Below are 27,247 nucleotides of genomic sequence, written 5' to 3'. Positions count from 1 at the left end.
AGTTCTTATTCCCAGCTATAGCATGTTACCAACGTTAAAGAAATTTTCTTTTTCGAATACCAAAGTGCTGGAAGCACAGTATGTCCATGGACGTGAGCGATGTAAATAGTCTCCTCATATTTGATGTCGTAAAATTCTGCAATTCGTTGCTTAAACACCGATTGCAAGTTATAAGACCGCGGGTTGTAGGTTGGCGCGTTGACGCTGCGGGCTGGATTTTCATGACATCTCGTGGTATTCGAAAAGCACTTGACGGGTAGATCCTCGCCTTCTGTGTCGGCACAGCGCTCTAGTTCAAAATAATCTTGCGCGTTTCTAAAAAAAAAAAAAAAAAAAGAACGATGCAAATATCGAGGGTTAGTACTGCGCTTTTTAAGGGGGGAGATAAGAATGACTTGACAAATTACGGGCCCATGTCCATTCTACCGGCATTTTCGAAAATATTAAAAAAATATATATAATACATAGCTGGTCTTATACAAAATTTGCTAATGAATTTTCCCTCATTTCACATAAACTTTTGGTTTCCGCAGAGGGACAGAGCTACAGAGCATGCACTTTTAACGCAAGAATTAGTTATGCAAGCGTCAGAAAAAGAAATGTCGCTTGTTTATACCTTGACATTTCCAAGGCTTTTGACGCCTCAACCATTTAACCTTACTGAATAAGTCCAAACTCTATAATGTCCCTTATAAAATCGTACTTGTCATATGGAATGCAGGCACTTTATGTGCAAGATAACGGATCTTTTTAACTTCTACATTAACGTCAGCGAAATGATCGCTCCTGATGCAGAACACGTAATTTATGCCGATGACATTAATTTTTTTTTATTTCGCAGTCTTACAAACGCCCATCACTTGGATCGTGTAATGATTAATATAGCACCTCAACATTATGCGTCAGGAGCACAAAATGTTCATTAGTGATTAACTGTAACAAAACAAAAAGCTATTCTTTTTGGGGCCAAGTCAATAAGCAGGCACGTTAATTAACACTTTCACACTCGGCCAGTCTCCTTTAGGAGTGGCAAGCACAGTTGGAAACCTTTCGTGTTCATTCACTTGAATGTATGTCATGGGACATAAAAGTAAACCTTGTAAGGTTAATTTAAACGTGCTAAGATAGAGTGACGTCCTCTGGATTTAGAATACGGATATCGAAGGCTGTGCTGGTTGAATGCGGCGGAAGTTGTGTCGGGAGAAAGAAACACGTCGTAGACATCGGACCTTTATAAACGCCGTTCATTAGCGGTGTTTGGTCGTCGTTATTGAGGTCAGCTGTTTGACATCACCGATCCGGGAAAGCGTTAATTTCGATTTCCACGTGGCGGATGCCACCGCGGCGGCGTTAGCGTCGGTGATTCACGCTGACGATGCTCAATTCTCCGAGAGCCTTATTCTTCGCTGCATCAATAACGTAACTCAACGCTCTGGCGCGCTACGCGATGACGCAACAGGTGACGTCAGTCTCTCGCCGTGTCTAACCCGGTTCCGCGAAGCGACGCATGCGCGGACGGCCTGCCTGATAGCTTTCTGATAGAAACGCGGCCTCTTTCGCCGGTTTCGCACTTTTAATATTTCAGTCTCGGAAGCGCCGACATAAAAGATATGCGCTGTCGGTGTTCTTTTTTCCATTACATTTGTTTGTGGGCGGCCTTCTCAAAATTCCGAGGAATAACTTTGTAAAGAAAGAAGGACAAGTTGTGAGCAACTTTGGTGGTGGAAGAGTGGTTGGGTTTGCGTGGTTCGGAACTTGGTTCGGAATTCTTTCTGTCAGTGCCGTATCACACACGATTTTCGGCGACACGGGGTCCTGCCGTGATTTTTGACGAGTCAGGTGGAAGGCTATCCATTAAGTTATGATGCATGCTCCAAAGGTCGCACGACTCGGCCGTGTGCGCCAGTCGATCTACGGAGTTTTGTTTGGCTCAGTGGAACCCAGAGCTGGAACCGGTGGTGGCGCACCCTCAAGTGGTCGCGCTGCTCCGCGGACGGCTTTGGTGGTCTCCATGGTTGTATGCCTTGACCTCTTTTGCGTCAGGGCAGTCCGAGGGTCAGTCAGGCTTGTGCCCTGCAAGACCGACATGGCTGTTTGTGTGTTGAGTGCAGTCCCTCAGTTGGACTGCACCACAACAGCCCCCTTGTCCGGGAAGGACCGTTGGCCCGAACCAAGTCCCCCCACCCAGTCAGCCCGGGTTGTGGGGGAGTACCGGGGTCAATGTATCGAATGATGCTGGGTTGATGAGTACATGAAAGCTCTGGGACGCGGCGCCTCTGGTTGCCAAGTCCTGTTCCCATCTGACAACGGTACACGGGGACCCCCTAACGCTGTCGCGTTATTATTGTTGTTACTGTACAGTGTTAAAACGCAAGCACTCTCACTCCGCTGTTCTTTAGGTCTTCAACGGAAAGCACGGCGGTACGTCCGCCGCCACCGTTTTAGCGAAGCATTCGCCTTCCTTGCATCTATCTGTTCGTGCAGCAGCGGGGAGAGTCAAGAACGCAGAGCGTTGCACTTCATCGGCTGGACTGTCGCCCGTCACCTGAGGACCAATAATAGTCTTTGGCAGTGCTCTGCCGGCGCTACCTGCGAGAGATGCGTCCTCCTCTGCACCCTCCCCCTTGCTTTCTTTGATTCCCCTTTCGTTTAATAATAATATTTGGGGTTTTACGTGCCAAAACCACTTTCTGATTATGAGGCACGCCGTAGTGGAGGACTCCGGAAATTTTGACCACCTGGGGTTCTTTAACGTGCACCTAAATCTAAGCACACGGGTGTTTTCGCATTTCGCCCCCATCGAAATGCGGCCGCCGTGGCCGGGATTCGATCCCGCGACCTCGTGCTCAGCAGCCCAACACCATAGCCACTGAGCAACCACGGCGGGTCCCTTTCGTTTGGTTATCTGGCTATTCCCATACTCCTTCCCCATGGGCAGGGTAGCAAACCGGACGTGCGCTTGTTAACCTCCCTGCCTTTTCTCTCTCTCTCTCTCTCTAGCACAGGGTAGCACACCGGGCCCACTTCTGATTAACGTACCTTCCTTTATTTCTCTCTCTCTCTCTCCAGCACAGGGTAGCAAACCGGGCCCACCTCTGAATAGCGTACCTTCCCCCCCCCTCTCTCTCTCTCTCTCTCTCTCTCTCTCTCTCTCTGTCTCTCTCGGACCTGCTCTTTTGTTCACCATTTTCTGGCGCCTTATAGCGTTTCGCGAAGCTCTCTTTTCCACGTGTCTCATAATTAGCAATAATGAAACGGAGCAACAGAAAATTGTGCAAACCCAACGCACGTGTTCAAATCAATGCGAAGCGAAGCATTCGTGAAGCGAGGTTCATTAAACGCTGTGAGAGCGTTCCGCTTCGGCAACGCGTTTTGAAGCGTAGCAGTCACGCGTCCGCCCATGAGCTCGGCACGCGATCAAATCAGCAAGGTTCGGTGACTCCCATCAGTCCAGTGTTGCCATTCTATTGATTTTTTTTTTTTAATATCAAGTGCCAACAGTTGACAGCACACTATAGGAAGGAACAAAGACCTGACAAGGCGCTTCCCGTCTTTGTTGGCATATAGAATGGTAGCGCTTTGTCCTGTCTTTGTTCCTGTTTAGTGAGCCGTCACTGTTGGCGCTTCATCTTCTGAAAGCTATGCACCTACTAGCCCCACAACGTGTTTTACTGCAATTATCGGTTTTGTCGTCAGATTTGGCGACTTTCTCGTCTGTTAGCCACCAGCGACTTTTTTTTAGCGACATGACACAACAATTGGCGGTAACTGACAGAGTAATTGGCGGTAAGTTTCTTCGGAAGTAGTTGTCTGTACAACGTAGTTCAATATTTAAAAAAGATGCAAGTAAGCGGCCCGAATTGGCTTTGTAGCTCATTGGTTCTGTGACCACCGTTAGGCAACAGTGGTGTTAAGCATCGGTGGTGTTTATACGTCGTGCTTGTGCTGCGCAGCGCTGTGGTCCCAACAAACGTCGCGCTGTGCTCGCAAAACTTTTCTTTTTTCTTTCAACAGACCAATTCCAATGGGTCATTTCCCTGCAGGTTCTACAGTTACACTAAACGCCTTAGATTGGGAAGCGTTCGCAACCGCACAGCAGTAAATTAACGTACCAAAACTAATTTCAGTAAATTGTACGGTGAGATTTAGAACGCAACAGGTGCATAATAAGACACATCTGTACTGTATAGAAAGTGTATACGTATACTGTACTACCGGAAACTCACCTCTGGTTAACCTCCCTGCTTCCTCTCTCTCTCTCTCTCTCTCTCTCTCTCTCTCTCTCTCTCTCTCTCTCTCTCTCTCTCTACGGGCAGTGTGCCCTCGTTAACGCGAACATGAACGTACCGCTTCCGTTTCTCGCGGATTTCGAAAGAAATCAACACTGCAGGAAGCTTTCGGGTGGATTAAGAGACGAAATTAAGCGCAGTATTCGACTACATAAAATATCACGCGGAATTCTCATTACCGTGCTAGCAACATGTACGAACAAGCGCGTTATGAAGAATATTCTTGTTCTCCTTTCACGAGCGTCCAGAAATACAAACATTTGCAGGAATTATATGTAGTCCACTGCTTCAGTATTCATACTAACAAGATCAGAGCACCCGAGATTTTGAATGTCTTTCCTGCATTTTGTAACCCTACAACGGGAAGGTAAACGCAACATTACAGCTTGCCTCATTCGTTGCTTTGTATTAAGTCAATTATATATTAAGTCAATTGTATTAGTAGTCAATTAAGATCACTGTATGCGCCCTGCTGTTAAGTGGTGTAGGACAAAGAAAGCTTCCCTTTAAAAACTGGCTTAGTTGCGGCTGTATCCAAAAAAAAAATATATATATGTATATATATCGTTGTCTAATGATCTCCTTATGTAAGGACCGAAATAGCAACCCCAATGCCGTAACCACTGCATCGGTAATAAGGTTACGTCCTTGCATAGGCCTCGAAGCCTATACGCTACATCTGTGTCTGCTTCACAGTCATCGCCGTCTCGTTTTCAAGGTTCGATATCGGCTATGCCGGAGGGCAACGTCTTGCGCGCCTGACGCGCACTTAACTCCGCCGAGCTCGGCTAAAACGGCCTATGGGCGAAGCGGACGATGTTCGAGGTACCCAGCGAGGTAAAAGAAATAGAGAGAGAGATAGAAAAAGAATGTAGTCGTTACTTATTACTGCTATATAGGAATGGTAAAACGGAATAGTTATGCAGTTAGCGTCGCAAAGAGCTTCTATGTAACCCCTTTTAATGACGCACGAAGTTGGCCGCGAAAGGAAAGTGGCTCTCATTTGTAACCATAACGGCCACTCGTGCGGTTGACTAGCTCATTGACGTCATTAGCGTTCGCGAGGCGCGTTCGGATCGAGCAATCTGGATCGAGCAATCGCTATCGCTTTCTTTTTTCGATTTGCAACTGTGATTTTCTGCGTTCTAGTCCAGGGTATACCGGTACTAAGCCCTTAAACAATGCAGTGGAACAGTCTGGAGTTACACAGACTCTCTCTCTCTCTCTCTCTCTCTCTATATATATATATATATATATATATATATATATATATATATATATATATATATATATATATGTTCTGATCTCTAACGCGCAACTTCCGATGTCTCGAATATCGAGCTGCGAAAACGTCGACACATTTCAATACGGTACGCACGTCTTTAGAGAGACATGACCTCTTTCCTCCTTCGTGTGTAACTCCAGACTGTTCCACTGCATTGTTTAAGGGCTTAGTACCGGTATACCCTGGACTAGAACGCAGACAATTACAGTTGCAAATTGAAAAAAGAAAGTGATAGCGACGTCTGCAGATTGCTCAGTCCGAACGCGCCCCGTGAACGCTAATGACGTCAATGAACTAGTCAACCACACGAGTGGCCATCATGGTTACAAATGAGAGCCGCTTTCCTTTCGCGGCGAACTTCGTGCGTCATTAAAAGTGGTTACATAGAAGCTCTTCGCGACGCTAACTGCATAACTATTCCGTTTTAGCATTCATATCGCAGTATTAAATAACGTATTTCATAATGAAAATGTGCAGTCTAATGGAGCTGGCTTCCACGCGTTCTTTTTTTTTTTTTCATCTTGGAGAACGACAGGAAATTATTCCTGTCATATAAACTATTCTATAAGCCTAATGCCACCGAGAGTGTGCGACTGTTTGTTCTCGTCTGACAATTGTTAATTTAGTGGCGTGCGCTGTTTGCCTACGGCTGTATAGTTGATGGCTGAACGCACGCCCGCTATACTGCCCTGTAACGTAAAACAAGTCCAGCTTAAACCAGCGGTTAGCGTGTCCGCGTAATTATATATATATATATATATATATATATATATATATATATATATATATATATATATATATATATATATATATATATATATATATATATATATATATATATATATATATATATATATATATATATATATATATTGTGTATGGGTATGTGTCGGGCCTATGCTGTCACAAAGCAAAACTAAACGCATGCTTCTGAACCGTAGTTAGTGGAATGCCTGTCACTGATTTCCTTTTTTCTATGCCACAAAGTATGACGTCTGTGTAGTTTGTAAGTGACGTACGCGAACCGTGGTTAAAGAGCGCCCGTGAAACTAGGGCGTACCCGGCTGACAATTAACGTTATCAGCTGTAGTGTTGGAGTATAGTTCCTACTTGTGAACCAGCCGCACACAGGCTACAGTTACATTCCCATGCACTAGTAGTCCTTTCCTTAATCCCGCTGTCAAAACAGACACGAGAGAACTCATATTGGGCGATGTCACATCGGCGGTGTTATACGGAATGTATGGGTGAGTGACCCTATAGAGCCTCTCTGCCAGATACACATATAGAAACTATTCGTCCATTTTCGCCAGCGAAAGAAAAATACATGCACAAGCAGTGATGTGTCCATTTCTCTACCGCAAAGAGATACGGGTTTGCTCGGCTGCTGTAGGAACTATAGTTTCCCTAACATATTGTCGATCACAGGCAGGCATAAACATTACGGCTAACGCCGTTGCTCTTACTCGGGCAAGAGAGTCTAGCGACAGTTTCACGGTTTATTTTTTCCGCTCTTTGCAAACTACAGGGCGAACATTGTTTTTGGAACCACGCAGAACGAGCTCGGGCTCGAAGTATCCTGCCGAAAGTATCCTGCCAATTATTCTTCTAGTTCTGTGTATACGGAAGCACTACAGGCGAGCCTCGCACATTGCCTGTGTGGGCAATGTGTGAACCTCCCTCGAGAGTCGCTTCGCAAACAACCAGCCAGAGGACAACAAAGCCATGGCAATATGTCCTATACACAATGCAAGGCAACGTCGCCAGAGGTAACCTATGAGTCTGCACAGCGCGCCTTTAAATTTTGGGTCGGAGATGTGAGATCGACACATGTCCATGTGCCAAAAGAAGGCGATGGGAGATCTGGAAGGCAAAATGGAGGGCCATTCCCATGCTACGCAACGGACGCTCTAGTTGGATGTGACAGAGCTCGGCTCCCGTAAGTCCGCACACTCCTCAAATGACTGACAGCGGGCGGCACTGAAGAGAATAAAGTTGTATATTTGCTTAACATGACGGCTGAAGAACGGCTGGACCTGAAGCAAACATTCGAACCACGGACAAAGCGAGATCTTTGAAAAGAAAAAAGAAAGGAACATTATTAAACGCAGTGCCGTTATTACGGTCATACTCTTAAGAGCACTTAGGTAGGAGACGGCTTAGGGTAGTAGGATCGTCATGCTGTCTTGTCGTTGAATAATCTTAGGCCTTCTAAATATGCAAGCCTACACGTTATTGTATCGCTGAATAAAACATGATACGCGTAGTTGATCTTGAACCATCGTTTATGGCCGTCGTTGCCTCCTGCTGCTGCATCTTTCGCCAACTTGGTGGACATTTCGCGTTTGTCTGGCGCTTTAGAAACGAAGCTGTTAACAGAAAGACGGACCATAATTGCACATAATTATTTAATCTGTGTGCGATGCTCCTTCGCATATTAACTTGCCTATATATAATCACCTAGACGCCACTTAATTATGTCATAATACATAGCTGCATATCAAACATGCTAGGAGAAGGCGAGCGTGAAGCGTTTGTTAATGGCTATATTGAATTTAGCAATTCCACATATGAGGCTTACAGAGCATAATTCCACCCTGAGCCCATAGTGTGTGTGTGTGTGTCAAATCAGTTTGTTCGGATCACTGGAAACACGTTACACGTGCGCGCACGAAGGAGAAAAAATGAAGCCAGCCTCGAAAACACAGCAAGGTGCCGAAGATCTTTTGCGAGTTCATTTAACTCTCATTTGGAAAAACAGAACTGGCAGACGGCAGCATCTGAGCTGTTTTCGCTGTGAAACCAGACATAAGTCGATCCTGTCAATTGCCACAAGCAGACGATTAATTAGCCTCCCTTAGTATGAGGTAGCCAAAAGGAATCCCTATGATAGCAAAGTGTATTTACATGTCGGTTAATTTTCTTTTTTTTTTAATCTCCGAACGTGCATGTGACTTGTACTTCGACAAAATGCAGACTATTTATGGCCAGGGTTTCAATTACTCCTTTCGGCTACGGTTAAAGCACTGAAGCAATCGTGTCGATCATCCACGCGCAAAAAAATAAAAATAAACAAAAATAAACAAACAAGATTCTTCGAAAGCGCATTAACGAAGACTGGTTGCTTTATTGCTTATTATTTTTTTTTATTCGCTTGTATTCAGAAACCGCCAAGAGGTCGCTTATAGATCGCTATGGCTTCCAGACCTGGCGGTGCCGCGTGGACGCGTCAAGGGTGTATACACTGAATCCCGGAGTACCACTACCTTCCTGCCTCAGGTTCTTCTTACCTATACACTCCTGTCACGTTCATACATTTCGCTTCAAATGTTTTTTCTAGCGTACACGTAGCTTATACTCATGCGCCTATCTCATTCGTCCGGCATGGAACGGGATCGACTTCACGCAAAGGGCTATAATTTGGTCCCTGTTTTTCTTTTTTCTGTTTTCGTTATTCATGTCTTGCATGTTCGCGTCGAACAGGTGGCAATCTGTGCACGTGGATATATAGATGGGTCGACGCGAGTCGCTGTTTGCTTTTACTAAGGGAACGCAGGTCGTTTTGTTGTTGCCGTATCTGCTCTCGCTGGCGCTGTACGCAGCCAGCTGTATAGTGTTACTGCTCACGCCTTGGCGCTGACGGGCGCAGCGGTAAACGGACATTGGCTTCGGGATCGATGCTGTGCGTGCACTGACTACTGGAGCGAGCTGTCGAAGTATGCGCGTGACTTGTTGAATAGACAAAAAAAAGAAAGAAACTGTGGGACAGTTACAACGCGCTGTTATCGAACGTGATGGCACATTCATAATCTTCGTCCTAATCATTATCGTACTCGTCGTCAGAGTCCTTTAAGCTACTGGGAAGCACTCAGACATGGGCTAGAATTCCATTCGTGCAGTAATGTTGACTCGCGTATGAAGCGGAATGCTTTCTTCGTTCACGCCAGCAGGTCAAATAACCACGTGGAAGAGTGAGTGAGTGAGTGAGTGAGTGAGTGTGTGAGTGAGTGAGTGAGTGAGTGAGTGAGTGAGTGAGTGAGTGAGTGAGTGAGTGAGTGAGTGAGTGAGTGAGTGAGTGAGTGAATTCTTTTGTTGGGTCCAGCAAAACGCGATAAAACATGGAATAGATTGGCTATGCGTGTGCATTACCAGTCGCACGTCCTTTGGCGGCTTTTCAATGCAGTCAAACGCCTTCGTGACGTAGCAGTTTGGGCCTCCGAAATTATTCATTATACAGGTCATTTCGTTGTAAAGGTCGCGCACGGCAGAGCTCACAGTAGAACCGGAACAGAATTTCTCCTTCGTTATATACAGGTCATTTGCTCCTTGTAGACGCATCCGTTGTAGCAGGCGCTCGACTGTATTAGCTGCGAGTGATATTTTTTTCCATCTCGCAGTCATGAATGCGGTGTTATTCTTTTGTTGTGATTCCTTTAGTGGTTCCTCTTTTGTTGGTTGAAAGCGAGTTGCATGCCTCGCATCCGTGAATCGGATGTCGCTGTCTTGTGTTTTCTCCTCCGACCCAGTCATAAGTTTTAAACATATGTTACAACGTCGATCGCTGTGTCACTTAAGGTGCTTGCCGAAATCTTTTTTTTTTTTTCACATGGGAACCGGTAAACTATTCTTTTATATATTAAAAATAACTTAATTCTATATTTTTATGGGCCAAAATCACGATCTGATATGAGGCACGCCGTAGTGCATGGGGGACTCGGGAATAATTTTGACCGCCTGGGGTTCTTTCACGTGTGTATGTCTAAGTAGACGAGCTTTTCTAATTCTTTTTTTCCATTTGGCCCCTATCGAAACGCGGCCGCCGCGGCGGGGTTCGAACCCGCGCCCTCAAGCTTAAAAGCGCAACGCCATGTAACTTCCAGGCTATTGCCGCCGGTTATACTACACTATATACTACATTGCCGTTGTCAGTTTCTTACACAATACTCGCTTCTCTAGACATTCTTGCTCTTCCTAGTACACTGCGTACTAGGACTAACGGTATGCGTAATCAAACTAAACTAAACATCCTTGCCGGCGTTGTCCCATAACAGAAAGCCATGCCAACCTGCTCGGACAGAGAAATCCGATGTGTTTATCTCTCCCTCGTGTAACTCGTTCAGAGCTGGGTTTTCCTCGCCAACGTCACATTGTCTGTTGTTTGTTTTTCTGTCTTCAATTTTGATTATTTTCTTTCTTTTCTTCTTTTAAGTCAGGCAAGCAACGTAAACAAATTACTCCTTATTTTTTCTGCCTTACTTTCGTGGTTCGACGCGTAAATCTGGACGCTTGCCTTAATCGAAAACGAACAACGCTGGCTTGTTTATCGCCTTCTCGTCGGACGTCTTCTGAACCGGTCTTTTTACAAGGGAGCGTCAAGACCTCCTATATATACGTACCTCATACTTCATCCTTTATTATTTTTTTTTAATCTTTCGGGATCGAAGTAACAGCAGCGAACGAGCCAGCAACTTGCAACGGCGCCGTCGTGGGAAGGTCATGTGACGACAACGGCGACGAAAGCGCGTTCCGCAAGCTAACCGCCGCAAGGTCGCGCGGTTTCTCCCACCCTTTCTTGACCTCCGGCGACAGTCTGAGCCAAGGTGGGGACAGAAAAAAAAAAAACCAAGAGAAAAACCCTCGGGGGGGAGGGGGGGGGGGGACTAGGGAAGTCACACGCCGATTGGCGTCATTCGTTCCGAGTTTCACTCCCGTTGCCAGGAATCCACGTTTCTCATGTGGCGCGGTCGCACAATTCGCGGAAGAGGTTAAAACGAAGTCCTCCCTCCCCCCCCCCCGCCCGCCCCACTCCAATTGCGAGTTCGCCACAACAACTCCGTTCCTGAGCCAGTCGACCAGCGATCGGCGAGGAACTACAATGGACTCTGGATCAACGAAACTCGCGTAACCCGAGCTGCCGGATAAAGGAGGCAGTGGTATCAACCTTGGTGGATCGCCCATATGTGGGCAAAATGTTAACAAAGTTCGGTTAAACGGAAACCACGTTTCTGCGCGCGAACTCCGGTTAAACGTGACCTTACCGACAATGCAACCTACCTCATCGGCGTTCGGAACAGGAAAAAAAAAAAAAAAAACCGACGAACAGGTCGAATGGTGATGTTATAAATAATCAAGAAATTACAATCCATCAGGGCGTTGCGGCAAGGTTAGTGAAAATTAAAGATGTCGAAGTTGCAACGGTGCTTACATCATGAGGACTTCGCTCGGAAAATATAATGATTCGCGAGTAGGAAGACAGTAGCACTACGGACGGAGTAGGTACGATCTTGCGGTCAGGCTGTCAATGTTGCTTAGTTCACACAGCCACGAATAAGAGACCTCCGATGATGCCCTTGTTACCTGTTCTGGCGAGACAGTTGAAAAAATATCATTGGTGAAGCTCGTGATAACGACTATTATAATTCTGCGTATTGACGAAGACATAGGTATTACTGTGGGTGTTTCTGATTCGGTTCAAACGACAAGCTATGCAGTTTAAAGTCTATATAGCGCTGTGATGAGCCCGAACACTGCGCAGAATCAAAAGCGTGGCAGTTTGGGCGAGTTGGTATGTATGAATCATTGCGATTTCTTTCTTTTTGCGCGCATGGACACAACCTTGCGTCAAAGAGGCTACGATTTGAGAAGCCCAGCGCCCGTAAAGTCTCTCTTTGCACCAGGGTAATATCAAGACACTCGGACGCCTTCCGAATAGAACGATTGTTGGTGAATTTTGTGTCATTCGCTTGAATAAAAACTTCAGATTAATGGAGCGCACGTTCCTGTCCCTTCGAGTTCCGTTTCGGTGGAGTCTACTATATAGCGGAAGTTGTGCTAGTACTCGGAACCGTGTAAAATAGTTGTGCCAGTGTACTATTTTGGATGTGTAAGGTGTCGTACAAAAATTACTGCTGGAGGGAACCCTGGCGCTACTAATCAAGCAGCTGCGATGAGAAAGAGGCGCAGTGCTACATTGATTTGTCGAATATTCGCGCAAACGGCTTCAGACGTTCTTGTGGCGTTACTTATTACGATTCGCGTTTCAAAATTTCCGAGAAATCTGATTACCCGATGAGCCTCTGAGCACATGCATAACGAGTGCGAAGTATTGCATTTCTAATGCAATATTTTGTTTCAATATTGTCAATTTCGTAAAGTCGCAAAGCCGTTTGAAGCCAAAAGGACAACATTTAGACCAATCTATGTATCACCCATCATTCCCATATATACTTGCAGTTACCGTAAACACTAGCTACTCAGTTTCCTCTGGTCATTTGTTGTTGTTGTTGTTGCTGCTGCTGCTGCTGCTGTTGTTGCTGTTTGAAACTCTTGCGGTTATGGACGCTGTCACATTCAGTCACGTTGTCGAATTCCGCCATGTTGGCGTTCTTAAGCCAATGGCAGTGGCCGTTTCGCCCCTCTGGACCAATCAGAGTTCACGAGATGGGGAATTCGACAATACGGCGGAGTGCGACACTGTCCAAAATAGGAACAACCCCGGTTGATGCTCGCCATAGTTTAGACAGCTCTAAAAACGGTACACAAAGAGCATTCACAGGACAACACGCTGAATTCGTTGTTAGGATTCTTTACTTGTATTCACCTTCCCTTTTCTTAGCCTATATATATAATATTGCAACGAGGCGCTGTCTGCGATGAAGATGAAGCGCGAGAAGTCGACGACGATCATTGATGTTCGTGTGGTTCGGTAGCCATCTTGAGTGACATTCGATGCGTCACACACACACGCACACACACACGCACACACACGCCACTGACAGATTCAGAAAAGAGGCCCTGTCCACCCACCTCCTTCAACCTCCCTCCCCCTACGACATGCCGGCTGACAGTATTTTCGTATTACACAGCTGGGCGGGCTGGTAAGAACTATGACGCCAGGAGTCCTGTGGTATCGTGGCACGAGGTCAGCTGCGTTCAGGTGGTGACATCCAGCACGTCTGAGGCCAGAACATAACCGCAACGAATGTTCGAGAAAGCAAACTAAATGACAATTTTTTCTCCTTCCACGGAAAACGTCCGGTTACGTTGTTGCACGTCGTAGTATCCATGCAGAAGTCAATGACGACGTATAGTAACTCTGGCCGAGGCCATGAGCCTTAAGAATAGTAGTTTAAAGGTGGGCGAATTTGCGGTCGCGGATAGTAATAGATGGCTGTAGAGTACTGGAGGCGCAGTAGCAGAGAAAATCAAGAATAGATATTAGAGTGATAAAATTTCTATCGATTTCTATGGTTCGTTAATGCAATGGTCTCAAAGGCTGATAATGAACGCAGCTAAAAGGTACACACTCGTATGAACAGCTTGGTACCATCGACCGCCATCCTGTTTCAAAGGAAACATTCATGGTATCCAGCCATCCGTCCATCCGCCACTGTACTCAGGTCATACGCACCGTATAGATTCATTCACAGGCGCTTTGTGTTAGAGCTAGATTACATTTGGCGCCCGCGGTTTCTCCTCGACCCCACATCGCATTTTTCAAGTAATTAAGCGTAAGACGCGTCTGCTTTCATTCCGGGCGTGATGGTACGTGCTGTCGGGGCGTATTCTTTCTAAATTGACGGAATGCTTTCATTCTGCGTCCCAACAACCGTCCCGTTCACCTTTCTTTTAATCACGTGTGTGGCCGTTCCGCGAAACCATTATCCTTAACGTCGTCGCGTGCTCCTTTAATGCGTTCCTTCTCCGCTGGCGTCGTGCCAAAACGATCCAGCCGTCCAGCAGCGTTGGTCGCGAGGCACGCTAGCGATAAGGTCTCCATCTCTCGGCGGTGCGATTAAAGATGCCGTTTACCGTCCCGTACCGTCCCGCGGCGATTGGCGCCCCCCTTGCGTCACGGGCCAGCCCTACATACACGGTGCGGCAACCGGTAATCGTCACGCAGCGCTGGGGATGTCCGACTCAGTCCGCGTTGCGTTAAGGCGTCGCAACCCGATCGCGAAGCAGACCGCGCCCACCTCTGCTGTAGTGTTAGGCGGAACTGCCTGCCCGTTATTGTGTGTGTCGCTGTCTGTCGTCCGTGGCGCCGACGCATTCATCATGGAGGCGGCGGTGGGCCCCGAAAGAAGATCGCGACCGTCGGGACAGCGCGGGCCTGTGTTTCGCGCGGCTTTTGTTCGCGATGATGGGCGTACTTGCTCTTTCTTTCGATTGTTGTCTCCATTCGTAGTTCGCTTGTTTCTGTCGTTCCTTCTCCCTGCGTTTTTTTCTTCTTTAATTTCTTCGTAGCGTTCATTCATTTGTTCTCCCATTGTGTTCTTTAGCTGTCTGCGTCTTACTTTCTTTCTGTCCGTCTGTCTGTCTGCCTGACCCCGACTGGCTGCAAGGTTTATTTGTTTGTTAGTTTCTGGCCCTTCTTTTTTATTATTTCCTGTTTCTTTCATTCCTTGTCTTTGATTCCGTCGCACTTTTCTTTGCCTGCATGCTCATTTCTTACTTCCTTGCTTGCTTCATTTCTTCTTTCTTTTCTCTCTCTCTCTTTACTGCTTCGATCTTTATTTCCCTCTGGCCTTCGTTCTGTAAACCTTGCTTCAAATATGTTCCGGTTCTTCCTTAATGTATCCATATTCATTCGCTCTGCCATTTATATATATATATATATATATATATATATATATATATATATATATATATATATATTCGTTGCTACCGGGAAAGTCTGTTTCCGTTGCTCTGCGTTGCGTAATGGCTGCCTTCGATGCGGCAAAGCCCACATTCACGCAGCGCCAAATTATAGGGGCGCTTTATGGCTGGGCAGTTGCTGCAGCGCGCAAAAGACGCCGCCACAAGCGGGGCGGGCCCTTAAACGTGGCCGTATGTACAATGGCGCGCACGTGTTGTTGCAACTGCGCGGGAAATCGTGCCGTATGTAGGGATGGGATGCCGACATCGATTGTGTATTAGTATAGTGTGGTATGGTATAGTGTAGTGTATAATATAGTATATTATTAGCATGGGCTTCCGTCGAACTCTCGATTACATTGCACATTGCTTCTGTGTTGTGCGATTCGGGTCGCGGGACAGTTCCCTAGAATACCGCTTTTATGCCCTCTGAGCGACATCTGAAAAAAAATCGACCGAGCACGTGACCTTGTAGAAAGTGCTATATGCTCCACGTTCCAAGTAAATGTTAAAAAAGGCGGGGAAGCGTAGAGGATGAGAAAGATATGTCGTGTGTGCTTGGTTTCTGAATTAAAGCAGCTGCGAACTCGGGAGCAGAGTTTGGCGAGACCGTCCTAAATCTCGTGTATTTCGATCGTGGCCAACCTGTTATTGTGATCTTATTGTTATTGATATTACAACGTAAGTAGAAGAGTCGGAGACCAGCTAGAAATTGCCTCTAAGGGGAGCGGATAAGGAGAGAACGGAAAGGCCCACCGAATAAAATGTATGCGCGTGGCGACGTCGGTTCCAGTTTTGCGGCGAGCCACCGTATATGCTTACGTACCAGGTGTGTGCGTGCGCGCGCGTGCGCTTTAGCTGGATTAAATTGAAAAAAAAAAATGATTGCCTATGGCAGATTGCACAATTCTAATCAATGAACTAAATTAGTCATTGCGACGACCATTGTTTCAACGAGCAAATAAAATGCCGAAGCGATGAACTAACATAATTGCACTAACTTTTTAAATAATTACCTGATGGCACACATTTAAATTTGCGAGTTGTAGCCGGTGTGTTCTCAAGGCGATATCCACTTTGAACGAATTCTCAGAACCGCGCCAGTTTCGAGAGGTTCGTTTCCTAAAGGCCCGACGATATGCATTGTCGTTCCAGTTATTTGTGTGCTTCTGTGCATAAAACAGCGTTTTTCCTTTTTCTTTTCTTTTCCCTCTCTCTGTCTCTCCTTCACCTGTCCTGTGCCTTTCTCGGCTGTTGTGTGTCTCTTCCAGTGCGCTTATTTTCCGTTGTTCTCTCTCACTCTTTTTGAGTAAGTGGAACGACAGTGAATTTTTTTACCGCAATTGAGTTTGACGGAGCATATCTCGACATCGGTGCCATCCTCAGAATTCGTTCCAAGTCGATATGCCTTGCATGCTCACTAGGTACAATTAGTAGATTGCAGTATGCACGCCGTGAAATAATTAATTACACGGTTAATTACTGTAAACATTTTGATTATCGAATTGAGCGTTTTTATTTCTCGTAAGGAGTATAATGGCTGCCTCAACTAGTAATTTAAATCAAGGGTTATGGAATTCTGCTATCTGCCACAGGCACTTTTTAAAAATTTGCTGCAGCTAGAAAAATAAGAACCTTATATAAGGGGGAGACCAGGCATTCTGACGCAGAACACCGCATTTTTCACCTCGACGTTCAGTCTGAAGATCTTTTTGCTTCAACCACTGGTGTCCAAGCTGATGTACCGCAAACTCATTTCCCTCGCTATATGTTGGAGAAACGGTGAACGAACGAACGAATGAATGAACGAATGAATGAACGAATGAATGAATGAATGAATGAATGAATGAATGAATGAATGAATGAATGAATGAACTGCTTATTTCTTCATCATCTTCATCAAGAAAGGGGGTTAACCGAGGGGCCCGATTTTTATTAGTCGTATCATATGAAGCCAACAAACACTGACGCCAAGGACAACATAGGGAAAATACTTGCGCTTAATAAATGAAATAAGGAAACGATAAATTAAGGGAAATGAAAGTGGATGAAGAAACAACTTGCCGCAGGTGGGAACCGAACCCACAACCTTCGCATATCGTTGTTGGTTCGGTTCCCACCTGCGGCAAGTTCTTTTTTGATCCACTTGAATTTCCATTAATTTATCGTTTAATTATTTCATTTGTTAAGCACAACTAATTCCCCCTATGTTGTCCTTGGTGTCAGTGTTTGCTGGCTTCTTATGATATATATATATATATATATATATATATATATATATATATATATATATATATATATATATATATATATATATACGCTCGGCCCGTGGAGAAGCGCAGTCTTCGGCTGCTGCGCCACGCACACCACAATCTATACACCATGCAGAGGAATTCAATTTCGCTCAACTGTCGCGGTCGGGGCAATTTCGGGACACGCGAAGCTTCCGGAGGCGCGCTGGAAACTTTCGAACAACGTCCGTTGCGCGCCAGTCTCCTGCAGGGGTGTGCCGTGCCATGCGCTACCCATAAACCGAGAAGAATGCCACGACTTCGGCTTGATCGCGGCGCCGCCAGAAATAACTCATTTACAGAGATTCTAAACAAAAGAAGAAAAAAAAAAAAGAAAACCCGAGCGCATTTTCGGGTCACCAGCGATTTCTTTTTATTTATTTAGGGGCCTTTGGACGGGGAGGGGGGGGGGGGGGGGGGGGGGGGGGGGGGGGGGGAGGGGTAATACGGCATCGCGGAGTGCAGAATTTCGTGTCGGTCGACGGGACAGTACACAACCAAGGCGCCAGCTTTGATCGTTGAAGCTTCCGAGTATATCGCGCCGCGTATAGAGGTTGCGTGCGTCGATGCCTGACCGCTTAGTGCTTGACCGTGTGACAGTGGGCTCTGTCCGCGCCAACGACGCAGGGGTCCACTAGGCTCCCGGAACTTCATCTCCCTATTTCCTGTCAATAATGATAATAATGATAATCATAATGAAAGAGTTTTTTTTTAAACGGTCTGCATTAAAAATCAGTCACTCGTGTGTTCACTGAGGTAGTCATACCTTACGAACTCTTTGTTAATGGCTCCGCGTAAAGTGTAAGGCTATCGCAGTGTTTGTTCTCGAGCATTATAAAGCATTTTATAATTAGCCATATTCAGGAAGAAACGCGAGGAGACGCCGCTACGCGCACTTGCTTTTTTTTTTTTTTTTTTTTTTTTGTTCCTGAACGCTCGCGGAGATCTGTGGGACACTTGTTTTGCAGAGTCGTTTCAGCACGCGTCCTTATCAGTCAGCCGTGCCTTGCTCAGCGCCTCGGCGTTTAAATCTTCGTCAAGGCCCGCATTGTTTTGTGTAGTCACCAGAGTCAGCCGTTTATGTCTTTCTTTATTTACTTAAGTTACTTTGTCCGAACGCTTGCGAAGGGACATTACCACGGGAAAGGGATAATGATTACATAGAGTGGAGTAAACGTAACAATCAAATACGAAACGCTTAGTCTACACTGTAGCATCAGAAATATAAAACAAGATTAAGAAACACATTTTTGGCGATACGCGCATGGTTCAGAAATAGTACGTGATACATGGTTGAATAACTGTTACTGAATAAACAAAAATACACTAATAATAACGCGTATTGCATGAAAAGAAAACAGAAACAATACGAAGAGGGGGGGGGGGGGGTGAGCGCGAACGTTTCAGAATGCGCATGAACCAAAATATAGTACAGAACTGAGTAGTTAACGTCTTACCGAAACCGATCAGTGTCAGCGACGCTAACTAATCGTCGATGCTTTCTTTTTTCTCTGCACAATTCGCACGTTTGTGTGTTGGCCTTCTGTTTTTCGTCCCGCACCGTACTATACTAAACCTAGGGCGGCATACTAATCCTGTAGCTAGTCTTGATAACCTTTAATGATGACCTCCGCTTATCATTAAACTTTCTCTCGGTCTTGCCGATATATTTCTCGTCTTTCCCCCACGACACCCGAAAACGTTCTTCTTTTCTATTACTCGAACTTGTCCTGAAAACCTCTGCCTTAGACACTAAACTTTTAATCGGATGTTTTATTCACGCTGGAAATGAGTTAAGCTCATTATCGTTGGAGAGGAGCGGACCGAACCTCTTATCCCCGTTTTTTCCCCTCTTTCCTTTATTTTAGAGGAGACGTTACCTGTATTCTCATTAATGAGAGAAAAAAAAGCTGGTAATAAACGTTCCCGCTTTAACCACTGGGTGCTCGCTAAAGGAAACAAAAAAAGAACATATACATACCATGTATGCGCCGTTCGTTCTTGCGTCAGCACCGGCTATGCGCGGGCATTTCTTACGCAGTTTCGTACGAGGCGTATTCGAACGAGGCAGGCTACGCGCTAATGGAGCCGGCAATGTCCAAAGCGCCGGGCGATTATCCCGGATTAGTTGGCAAACACTGCGGCGCATGTCGCGAGAGTCTCGCTGCACCGTACGCGGATTGGCGAGGATTAAGCATCGTGCACACGCGTGCGAGTAGCTGGGTGTGCATTAAGGTAACTCGTGTTTACATAATCAGCGCCGTCGTTCCTGTGCCGCTTGTATCCGGTGCTGGTCACGCGGTGCAGGTCCACGTATATGCAGTTAGGTGTCTGTATAGCGCGTAGGTCTGGCAGGGACAGTTGCAACCATAGAAGCAAACGCGCAATGGTCTGCTTGTTTGTTATTGTTTGCTTCTGGTTTATCGCATGGGGCAGTTATCAGCACCATGGGGCGTTAATCAGCGGGAATTCAGCGTTTGTGGCGCAGGAGGAGGAGGAGGAAATAAAGAGAGAAGGCAGAGATGTTAACCAGAAATTCGTCTGGTTGGCTACCCTACTCTGGGGGACGGGAGACAGGGAAAAGAAAGATGAGATAGAGAGAGGTGAGGGGGAGGAAGGCTGCAGTGCGCTCGCGCACGCACACGGAGGGCCTAAGTGAGTCACAGGCGTTCACATAGGCCAGTCGCCCTCAAGAAAGACAAAAGTGCCAAGAACCATCACTGCCTCCGTGATAAGCCCAGAGCAAGAGTGGAGCGCTGTGGCCAATTATTGTATGAAACTCTGTGGCTAAGGCAATGCATCGAGGAGACCTGTGCGTCATTCGATAAGCACAGCCAGTGACGCACACGTTTCTTCGTTATACACATAGGCAGATTGGTTATGCGAAAACGTGTTTCACTGAACATTTTACACACAAGAAATACGAATACAAAGGAATTAAGCATGTAAGGTAAAGCGAGTCAGATGGGCTCGCCTAGTCATCCGTTGGCCAAATGCGTCCTGCTAATCGTTGGCGCGTTATTTTTGCGCTTGAGTGGCGTCACACCCGGAGTGTGTTGTTCCAAAAGTCCCACTTTCAACAAAGGGGGGGGGGGAACAAGTGTATTATCGGAGAATAACAGCGGCCATACTTCCGGTTTTATTCCTGTTCTGCTTTATTCACAGTTCGTGGCCGAAGGACTCACACCGTTCCAGTGTCATTCCACAGAGTGTCTCTATATATACGCCTTAGTAGTGCTGCAGGCCGATTCAGTTCTTTGTCTTGTGCTTGCGCCGCCTAACAGTGCATCGGGTGTTTGTGTACACTGTGAACCTAATAGACCGGTCACGCAGGTCTGCTGGCGATATGCGTGGCGTCCATGCGCGGTGCCCTGATGCCCAAGACGCTACCGGGCTTCCGCTGCGACGACCCGCACATCCGGCACCCGTTCCGAGGCGACACCGTCACGCTCACGCAGATCCTGACGCTAGTCATCGTGCTGCCGGGGCCTCTGGTGCGTATACGCATGACTTGCCTATACGTGTGCGCGTCCGGGACGGGCGTATATATACTGTATACGCGTGACTCGGCTATCTACTATGTGCACGTCTGCAAGACGGAAGAGCGCGAAGCTCAGTGTATACTACGCAAGAAAAGTCCCGATGGTGTGTGATGCAGTGGCTGTGTCGTATGCCGCTGCTGTGCACAAGGTCACGAGTTCGACTCCCAGGCGCTGCTGTCTCATTGCGAGGGGGCGGAATGCTAAGATGGCCTATACTGGGCTTCGGGCCTACGCTAACGAGCCCGGGTCAGCGAAATTACTGCGGCGCCCTTCACTGATGTGTCTGGTGACCCGTGTGTCGCCATGGGAAGTAGTGCCCGGCCAATCAATCAGTGAAGGAAAGTCTGCGTAGCAGACGTTACTGCACTAGCTATCACTATGTCAACTTGACTGACGCACGTATTGATTGCCTGTGAATCCGAGTGCGTATCCGCGTCGGCCCAGTTGTAGTTCTTGCAATAGTGCTTTATAGAGCTGCAATGAACTGTGCAATCACATCAATCACTCAAACAGTAGAGAGTTTAACAGCGGGCGCCACCTCACTATTGAGCTGACTGAGCAAGCTGATCCCAATCAAACAGCGCGGTTTGAACATCACGACCAGCGACCAGCATGTATCTGCGTCCGCAATTTCTAGAAACCAATTCTTCATTTCCCCCCCTTCTGGCGCGCGCAGCTGTTCCTGGTGGAGCGGTGGGCCGACGGCCCCGTGAGCTGGCCGCTGGTCCGGTCCGCGCTGCGCCACTACGTGCTCGGCCTGGAGCTGGTCTCCGTGGCCATCGAGGTGGTCAAGTCGCTGGTCACCAAGCCCCGCCCACACTTCCTAGATTCGTGCCGACCCGACTGGGACAAGCTCGACTGCTCGCAGGGGTAACTATATATCGTTCCATTTTAATCGCGCGGTAGATGTTGGTTATGTAGCCTGTTGGTGTTAATCGTTATTAATATTCAGCTGACTATGATGATGATGATATCGTTGTCGCCCCTAGAAGAGGGCATAGACAGTAAGGTGGTACTGCGAGCTAATGAAAATTTGCGCACCCTGAGACGCATCTTGTCCTAAAATAATAATCGTGATTGATCTTGCGATGCACTTCCTTTCTTCAACGATGCGCTCCCAGCACCTTTAGGTCACGAAGTGCACGCGCTTATCAGCATGGCGTAGCGTTCTTGGGAGGAAGTAGCGAGCGCTGAGTGCTAAGCAATAAAATTTACTCGATATAGATGAAGCTTATATTGTTTAGGGGGCAAGCAGAACCCCGAACAGTGTAACTCATTTTTTTAGAGTGTAGGATAAAAGGTTAGCGTAACGCATAAAGAAACAGATGACTGAAACAAAGAAATGTGTGAACGAGTTATGCGATGATAGAGCTAGTTTATTTTGTTTTATTATTTAGAGTGCACTGCAGGTGCAAACAGGAGGGGTTACATCAGCACAGATGTAAGCACATGCACGTCAATTTTAGAACGCAGCTCGTAGGCACACGTTTGCGTTGAGCGTCGGCGTAACCGGCAGAAAGAACGAGCGGAGCGTGAAAAACTGCGATAGCGAAGAGAGCGCGAGAAGGAATTCGGAGGAGGAGGATATGGCGAAATGGTGAGGAGGGAAGCGGAGGGCCGCTCGAGAGGTGCTCCACGGCAGCGACCCGCTACGAGATGGCGCTGTAGTAGCGGGCGCCGTAAAGCCCCTTAAACTTCGTAAAGTAGCGACACTCTCCTCCTCCGCCTTCACTCCTCCTCGTTTCTCCTCTCTTTCACGCTCCCTGCATGACCGTGGCGCCGCCTACACTGCTCGAGCGTAGCAACGGCGCCAACATGTGCTCCTCGCCACTCCGTAGATGCTTCTCGAGCAAAAATGGCGCTCATGCACGGCGCGAGGGCCCACGTGATGCTATTAGGCCAATAGCGACGCGGCGGCGGCCTCGGCCAGAGCGCGCGAGGAGGAGGCGGCATTCTTCAAAGCGTGGCACTACTTTACGAAGTTTAAGGGGCTTTAGTGCGCCGTCATCCGGTAGCCGATGACGTCATTGCTAAGACATGCGGCCAGCGCGTCCACCAATACCATATATAGAAACAAAGCGCTAGGGTGAGCTTCGGAGCCACTGCGCATGCGCTATGTCGACTGCGCCGCCGCCGCTGCTAGAAAATGCGCCCCCGCGATCCATGCGTTCCCGTGTTCACGCTTCCTCTCTGAACAACGAACGACGTGACCGGTTTAATTCACAACAGCTAAAGATCTGTTCTCGAATTTCGCGTTAGGGAGTATTGTAATCGTCGCTCAATTTTTTATGCAGGCCCTCAACGAGGAAATTGTGCAATGTGAATTAACGACAGTAATACGTAGCTACAACTACAACAGTTACACGACCAATTATAAATTTAACGTGAGCTAGAACCTAATAGTAAAACATTACTAAAGCATCAAAATACACGCTTCACAAACTAATGCGTCACAAAACATAACTCTAAAACAGAAGCGCGCGCGTGCGCGTTTAAAAAAAATTGTTTTTAAGAAAAGAAAAGCACTATACCACTTCCTTTGGTATAGCCCTTCATAATTATATATAGCTCATTTTGAGACGCATTATTGAATGTGTGTGTATTTAGTGCAGACAGTTATAGTAATGCGTTACAAAACCAGACATAACAATGCGTCACAAAAGCAACTACATGTCCTCTAATTTTTTTTTGCATGTTACAGTAGCTTTTGACTAAAGATTCCACTGTTCAATTCTTCTACTCATGAATTTCTTTATTACAACACATAAGAATAATGTCTTGTTATGTGCTTCGGACTACCACTGTCTGAAACCGTGTTCTAGTATTATGCTACAAATCGCTGTTCCCATGCAATGCCAGCCATGTAATTGCTGTGTGGGCCCATGTAACGCTGAAATCTACAAATGGGTACTTTCTGAAAACGTATTTAGGTCTATGGCCAAAATGCTCTGCGGGCCAGGCCAAAGCTAGCCTAGTAACGTTGGGCCAGGCCACGAAGGCCACTGTCGGTTTCTTGGGAGGTAGTTCACTACCTCGCTAAGTGTTCCCGGTAATTTTTTTCCCTTTTCCTTCTTTTTTTAATATGCCCTGTTCTTTTCATATCTTCATCATCTTTATTTTTCCCCTTTCCTTTTGTACTCCTTCCTACCTACCCAACGCTATCTCTGCAATAAACCCAGCTGACTATCCAGCATGTGTCGAGTTAATAATCACATTGATTGATTGATTGATTGAGTGAGTGAGTGAGTGAGTGAGTGAGTGAGTGAGTGAGTGAGTGAGTGAGTGAGTGAGTGAGTGAGTGAGTGAGTGAGTGAGTGAGTGAGTGAGTGAGTGAGTGAGTGAGTGAGTGAGTGAGTGAGTGAGTGAGTGAGTGAGTGTCCCACGGAGAACCACGGGTGGCCAAAATTGACCAGTAGCAATCCTTTGTGACAATCACGTACATCAACGTACCTTCGTTGCAGTCTGGTGACGCAGTACCAGTGTGCCAATGAGGAAGCTTGGATCCTGGTCGACATGTACAAGTCATTCCCGTCCGGTCATTCGGCGCTCGCCTTCTACCTCTTCACCTTCGTCGCGGTGAGTGATTGGCCAATGGATTCTGGGTTTAATTTAGATCGCCTACCCAATGGAACTAACAGTAACAAAAAGGGACGCTGAAATGAAATCGCTCGCTTATATCACCCTCCTTATACCTTCGACGCAAGAGCGTTGCTTGTTTAGAGGAGAAAATTAAATCCAAGAAATCTCGTTCTGAAATTCCAGGCTAAGTGCGAGCCGCCTATGATGTCGTCGTAGCAGCGAACTCCCAGCACTCTATGCCACTCTAGCGCAATCGAGTTCTTCATACAAAAAGGAACCTACCCCTCCCCCCCCAAAAGAAGAAAAAAATCCGTGCCAGTTTGAGGCTCCCAACACGAATGCCAATGTCGTCACGTCTCTATGACGTCACCTGCAACTGGTGCTCTTGGGACGTAAGCTTATTTTACACTTCGGACAAAAATTGCAACAACAGAAACGCAATAATAATTTTAAAAAAAAGTTGCCTTCAAGTCTATGCTTGAGTTAGTGCCGACGAAATCGTACGCACGAGAAGCCATGGCGAAACGGCAGCGCACTGAAACGGGATGACCCACTAAAACGCGCAACTCTCACACACGCACTGGAACCATTTCTGGAGTGACTATAGTTAAGCAGGTCGTGCGCCACCGACCTGTAGTTCATGAGGGGCGGTCCTTCGGCCTTCATCGACGCTTAGACGTCACCCTGCGTCTAAGTAAATCCCTTGCGTGACTAGAGGAAGCATGCGTAGCGAACCGCCCTTTAAGGATATGCCTCTACTGTGGTCAGCGACGCGTAAAACGTATACGTAACGTCACTGTGTACACCGGCGCGTAGCCTCAACGACGCAAAGTATGCATTCGTTGCCCTTGTTGCCCTTATTGCCCTTGTTGTCCTTGGTGTCCTTGTATGTTGGCTTCTTATGATTGTGTTGTGTGCTACGGTGTACAGCGTGTTAAACGCGGTGCTTCTTCCCCGTTCTTCGGCGATGCGCAGGCGTACTGCGCCGTGCGGCTACCGTCGCTGACGTCGCGGTGGTCTCGCGGCGGCTGCCGCCTGCTACAGCTGTGCCTCTTCGTGCTGGCCTGCGCATGTGCGGCGTCGCGCATCTACGACCGCAGGCACCACCCCGTGGACGTGGTCACCGGGGGACTGCTTGGCGTGCTCGGAGGACTGGCCACGGTGAGCGACGCGCGACTGCGCGTAGCCTTCGCGTATAACCAGACGGGATATAGACGGAAGGCAGGAAAAGATAGGTGAAGGTTATAACCATATAGGCACGTCCGGTTTGCTACCCTGCAGTTGGGAAATGGGGATAAAGGGGGCGAAAAGATGGGAACGGTGGACGAGAAGGCGCGCTATAGTTGCGCACAAACGTCAAGGTTGCCGACTATAGCCGATAAATTTAGTGGCATCAGTTTTTTTTTTTTTCGTGCGAGCAGATATGCATATTTAGAGGGTGGGAACGAGCACAAAATTTGCAAGGACTAGGGTGTACTCCATCATCCTTGACAAACGTTTGCACCGTCTGGTGGCGATTACTGTATCGGAAGTTTCTTCCTCCTTTTCCTTCTCTTTTTTTGTTTTGTTTTGTTTGCAGTGCGCTTCCTTTTTGGCAGGTCACCGCAAGTCGCGCAGCCTTCCTTGAACATAAGGATAGCCACTGTGTAGTCCGCGATAGGTCACGTGAGGCCCGCCTTGGTCTTGCACCTTGTCGATTGCCTAGGTATACGCCCATCGTAGCGTGGTATCGTTGTTTAAAGGAAATTGCGGACGCCAAACCGCATACCTAAAAGCGCAAGTAGCGAAGACCAGCCCACGTGCATGGCAACACATTCTCGAAAGCAAGTTGCCTCGAGCCAGCGGTCTGCCGTAGATGTTTGAACGCACTTCTGAACCAACCACTATTGCGCGCTATGTATACAGACATACATTCTCCTGGTTGTTTACCGTGCGCCGTACCAGCACAAGGCATACGGCATCGTCTTACGCGTAGGGAGCCTTCACACGTATGCATGCACACAGACGCGCGCGCGCGCGCGCGAGAGAGAGAGAGAGAGAGAGAGAGAGAGAGAGAGAGAGAGAGAGAGAGAGAGAGAGAGAGAGAGAGAGAGAGAGAGTGAGTGAGTGAGTGAGTGAGGAGAGGGGAGGAAGGAAAGGCAGGGAGGTTAACCAGACGCACAAAAGCAAACAAGGTGTGGGCATGTGAAGGCTGCTTACTTGCTCCTATTCGAACACATGCGAAACGCACAAGATACATCTCACTGGGCATTCGAATATAATTTGTTTCATTAAGAAAAAATAAAAGCCAAACTCCGGTGACTCCTGGTACCACATTGTTGATTTAGGCACTCAATTCCTTTAGAAATAACTAAAAACTGAAAAGACGAAAAAAAAAAAAGTAAATCGCCACAGAAACCGCACTAAGTTCAGGACTCCGTAACTTTACTTTCATTAACCCCGTGATTGTTGTCGCTATGCTTATGCTTTTATTGATCTTTTGTAGATTTTACATTAAAAGACATGGATTGTGAAAAGGAATAAAAAAGCTATATATATATTACTGATGCTAGCCCTTTATAGTTGTCGTACACGTTAAGGAATTATTTAGCCGATATAGTTAATACGGGACATGGGTGACTA

General features: G+C 47.0%; 1 protein-coding gene across 2 annotated transcripts in view; it reads left to right on the top strand.

The window, feature by feature from the left end:
* The window catches only part of LOC142560138 (phospholipid phosphatase 3-like), a 51,327-nt gene that overhangs the window by 12,065 nt on the left and 12,015 nt on the right, over window positions 1–27,247 (top strand). For both annotated transcript variants that reach the window (XM_075671988.1, XM_075671987.1), the window contains exons 3-6: window positions 20,838–20,998; window positions 21,723–21,916; window positions 24,508–24,622; window positions 25,601–25,786. In XM_075671988.1, coding sequence (XP_075528103.1) covers window positions 20,838–20,998; window positions 21,723–21,916; window positions 24,508–24,622; window positions 25,601–25,786 — 656 coding nt within the window. The remainder of the gene's footprint in view (window positions 1–20,837; window positions 20,999–21,722; window positions 21,917–24,507; window positions 24,623–25,600; window positions 25,787–27,247) is intronic.

Source organism: Dermacentor variabilis, chromosome 10 (genome assembly GCF_050947875.1).
Source record: "Dermacentor variabilis isolate Ectoservices chromosome 10, ASM5094787v1, whole genome shotgun sequence".
Classification (NCBI taxonomy): domain Eukaryota; kingdom Metazoa; phylum Arthropoda; class Arachnida; order Ixodida; family Ixodidae; genus Dermacentor; species Dermacentor variabilis.
This window is presented reverse-complemented; position numbering and strand designations above follow the sequence as displayed.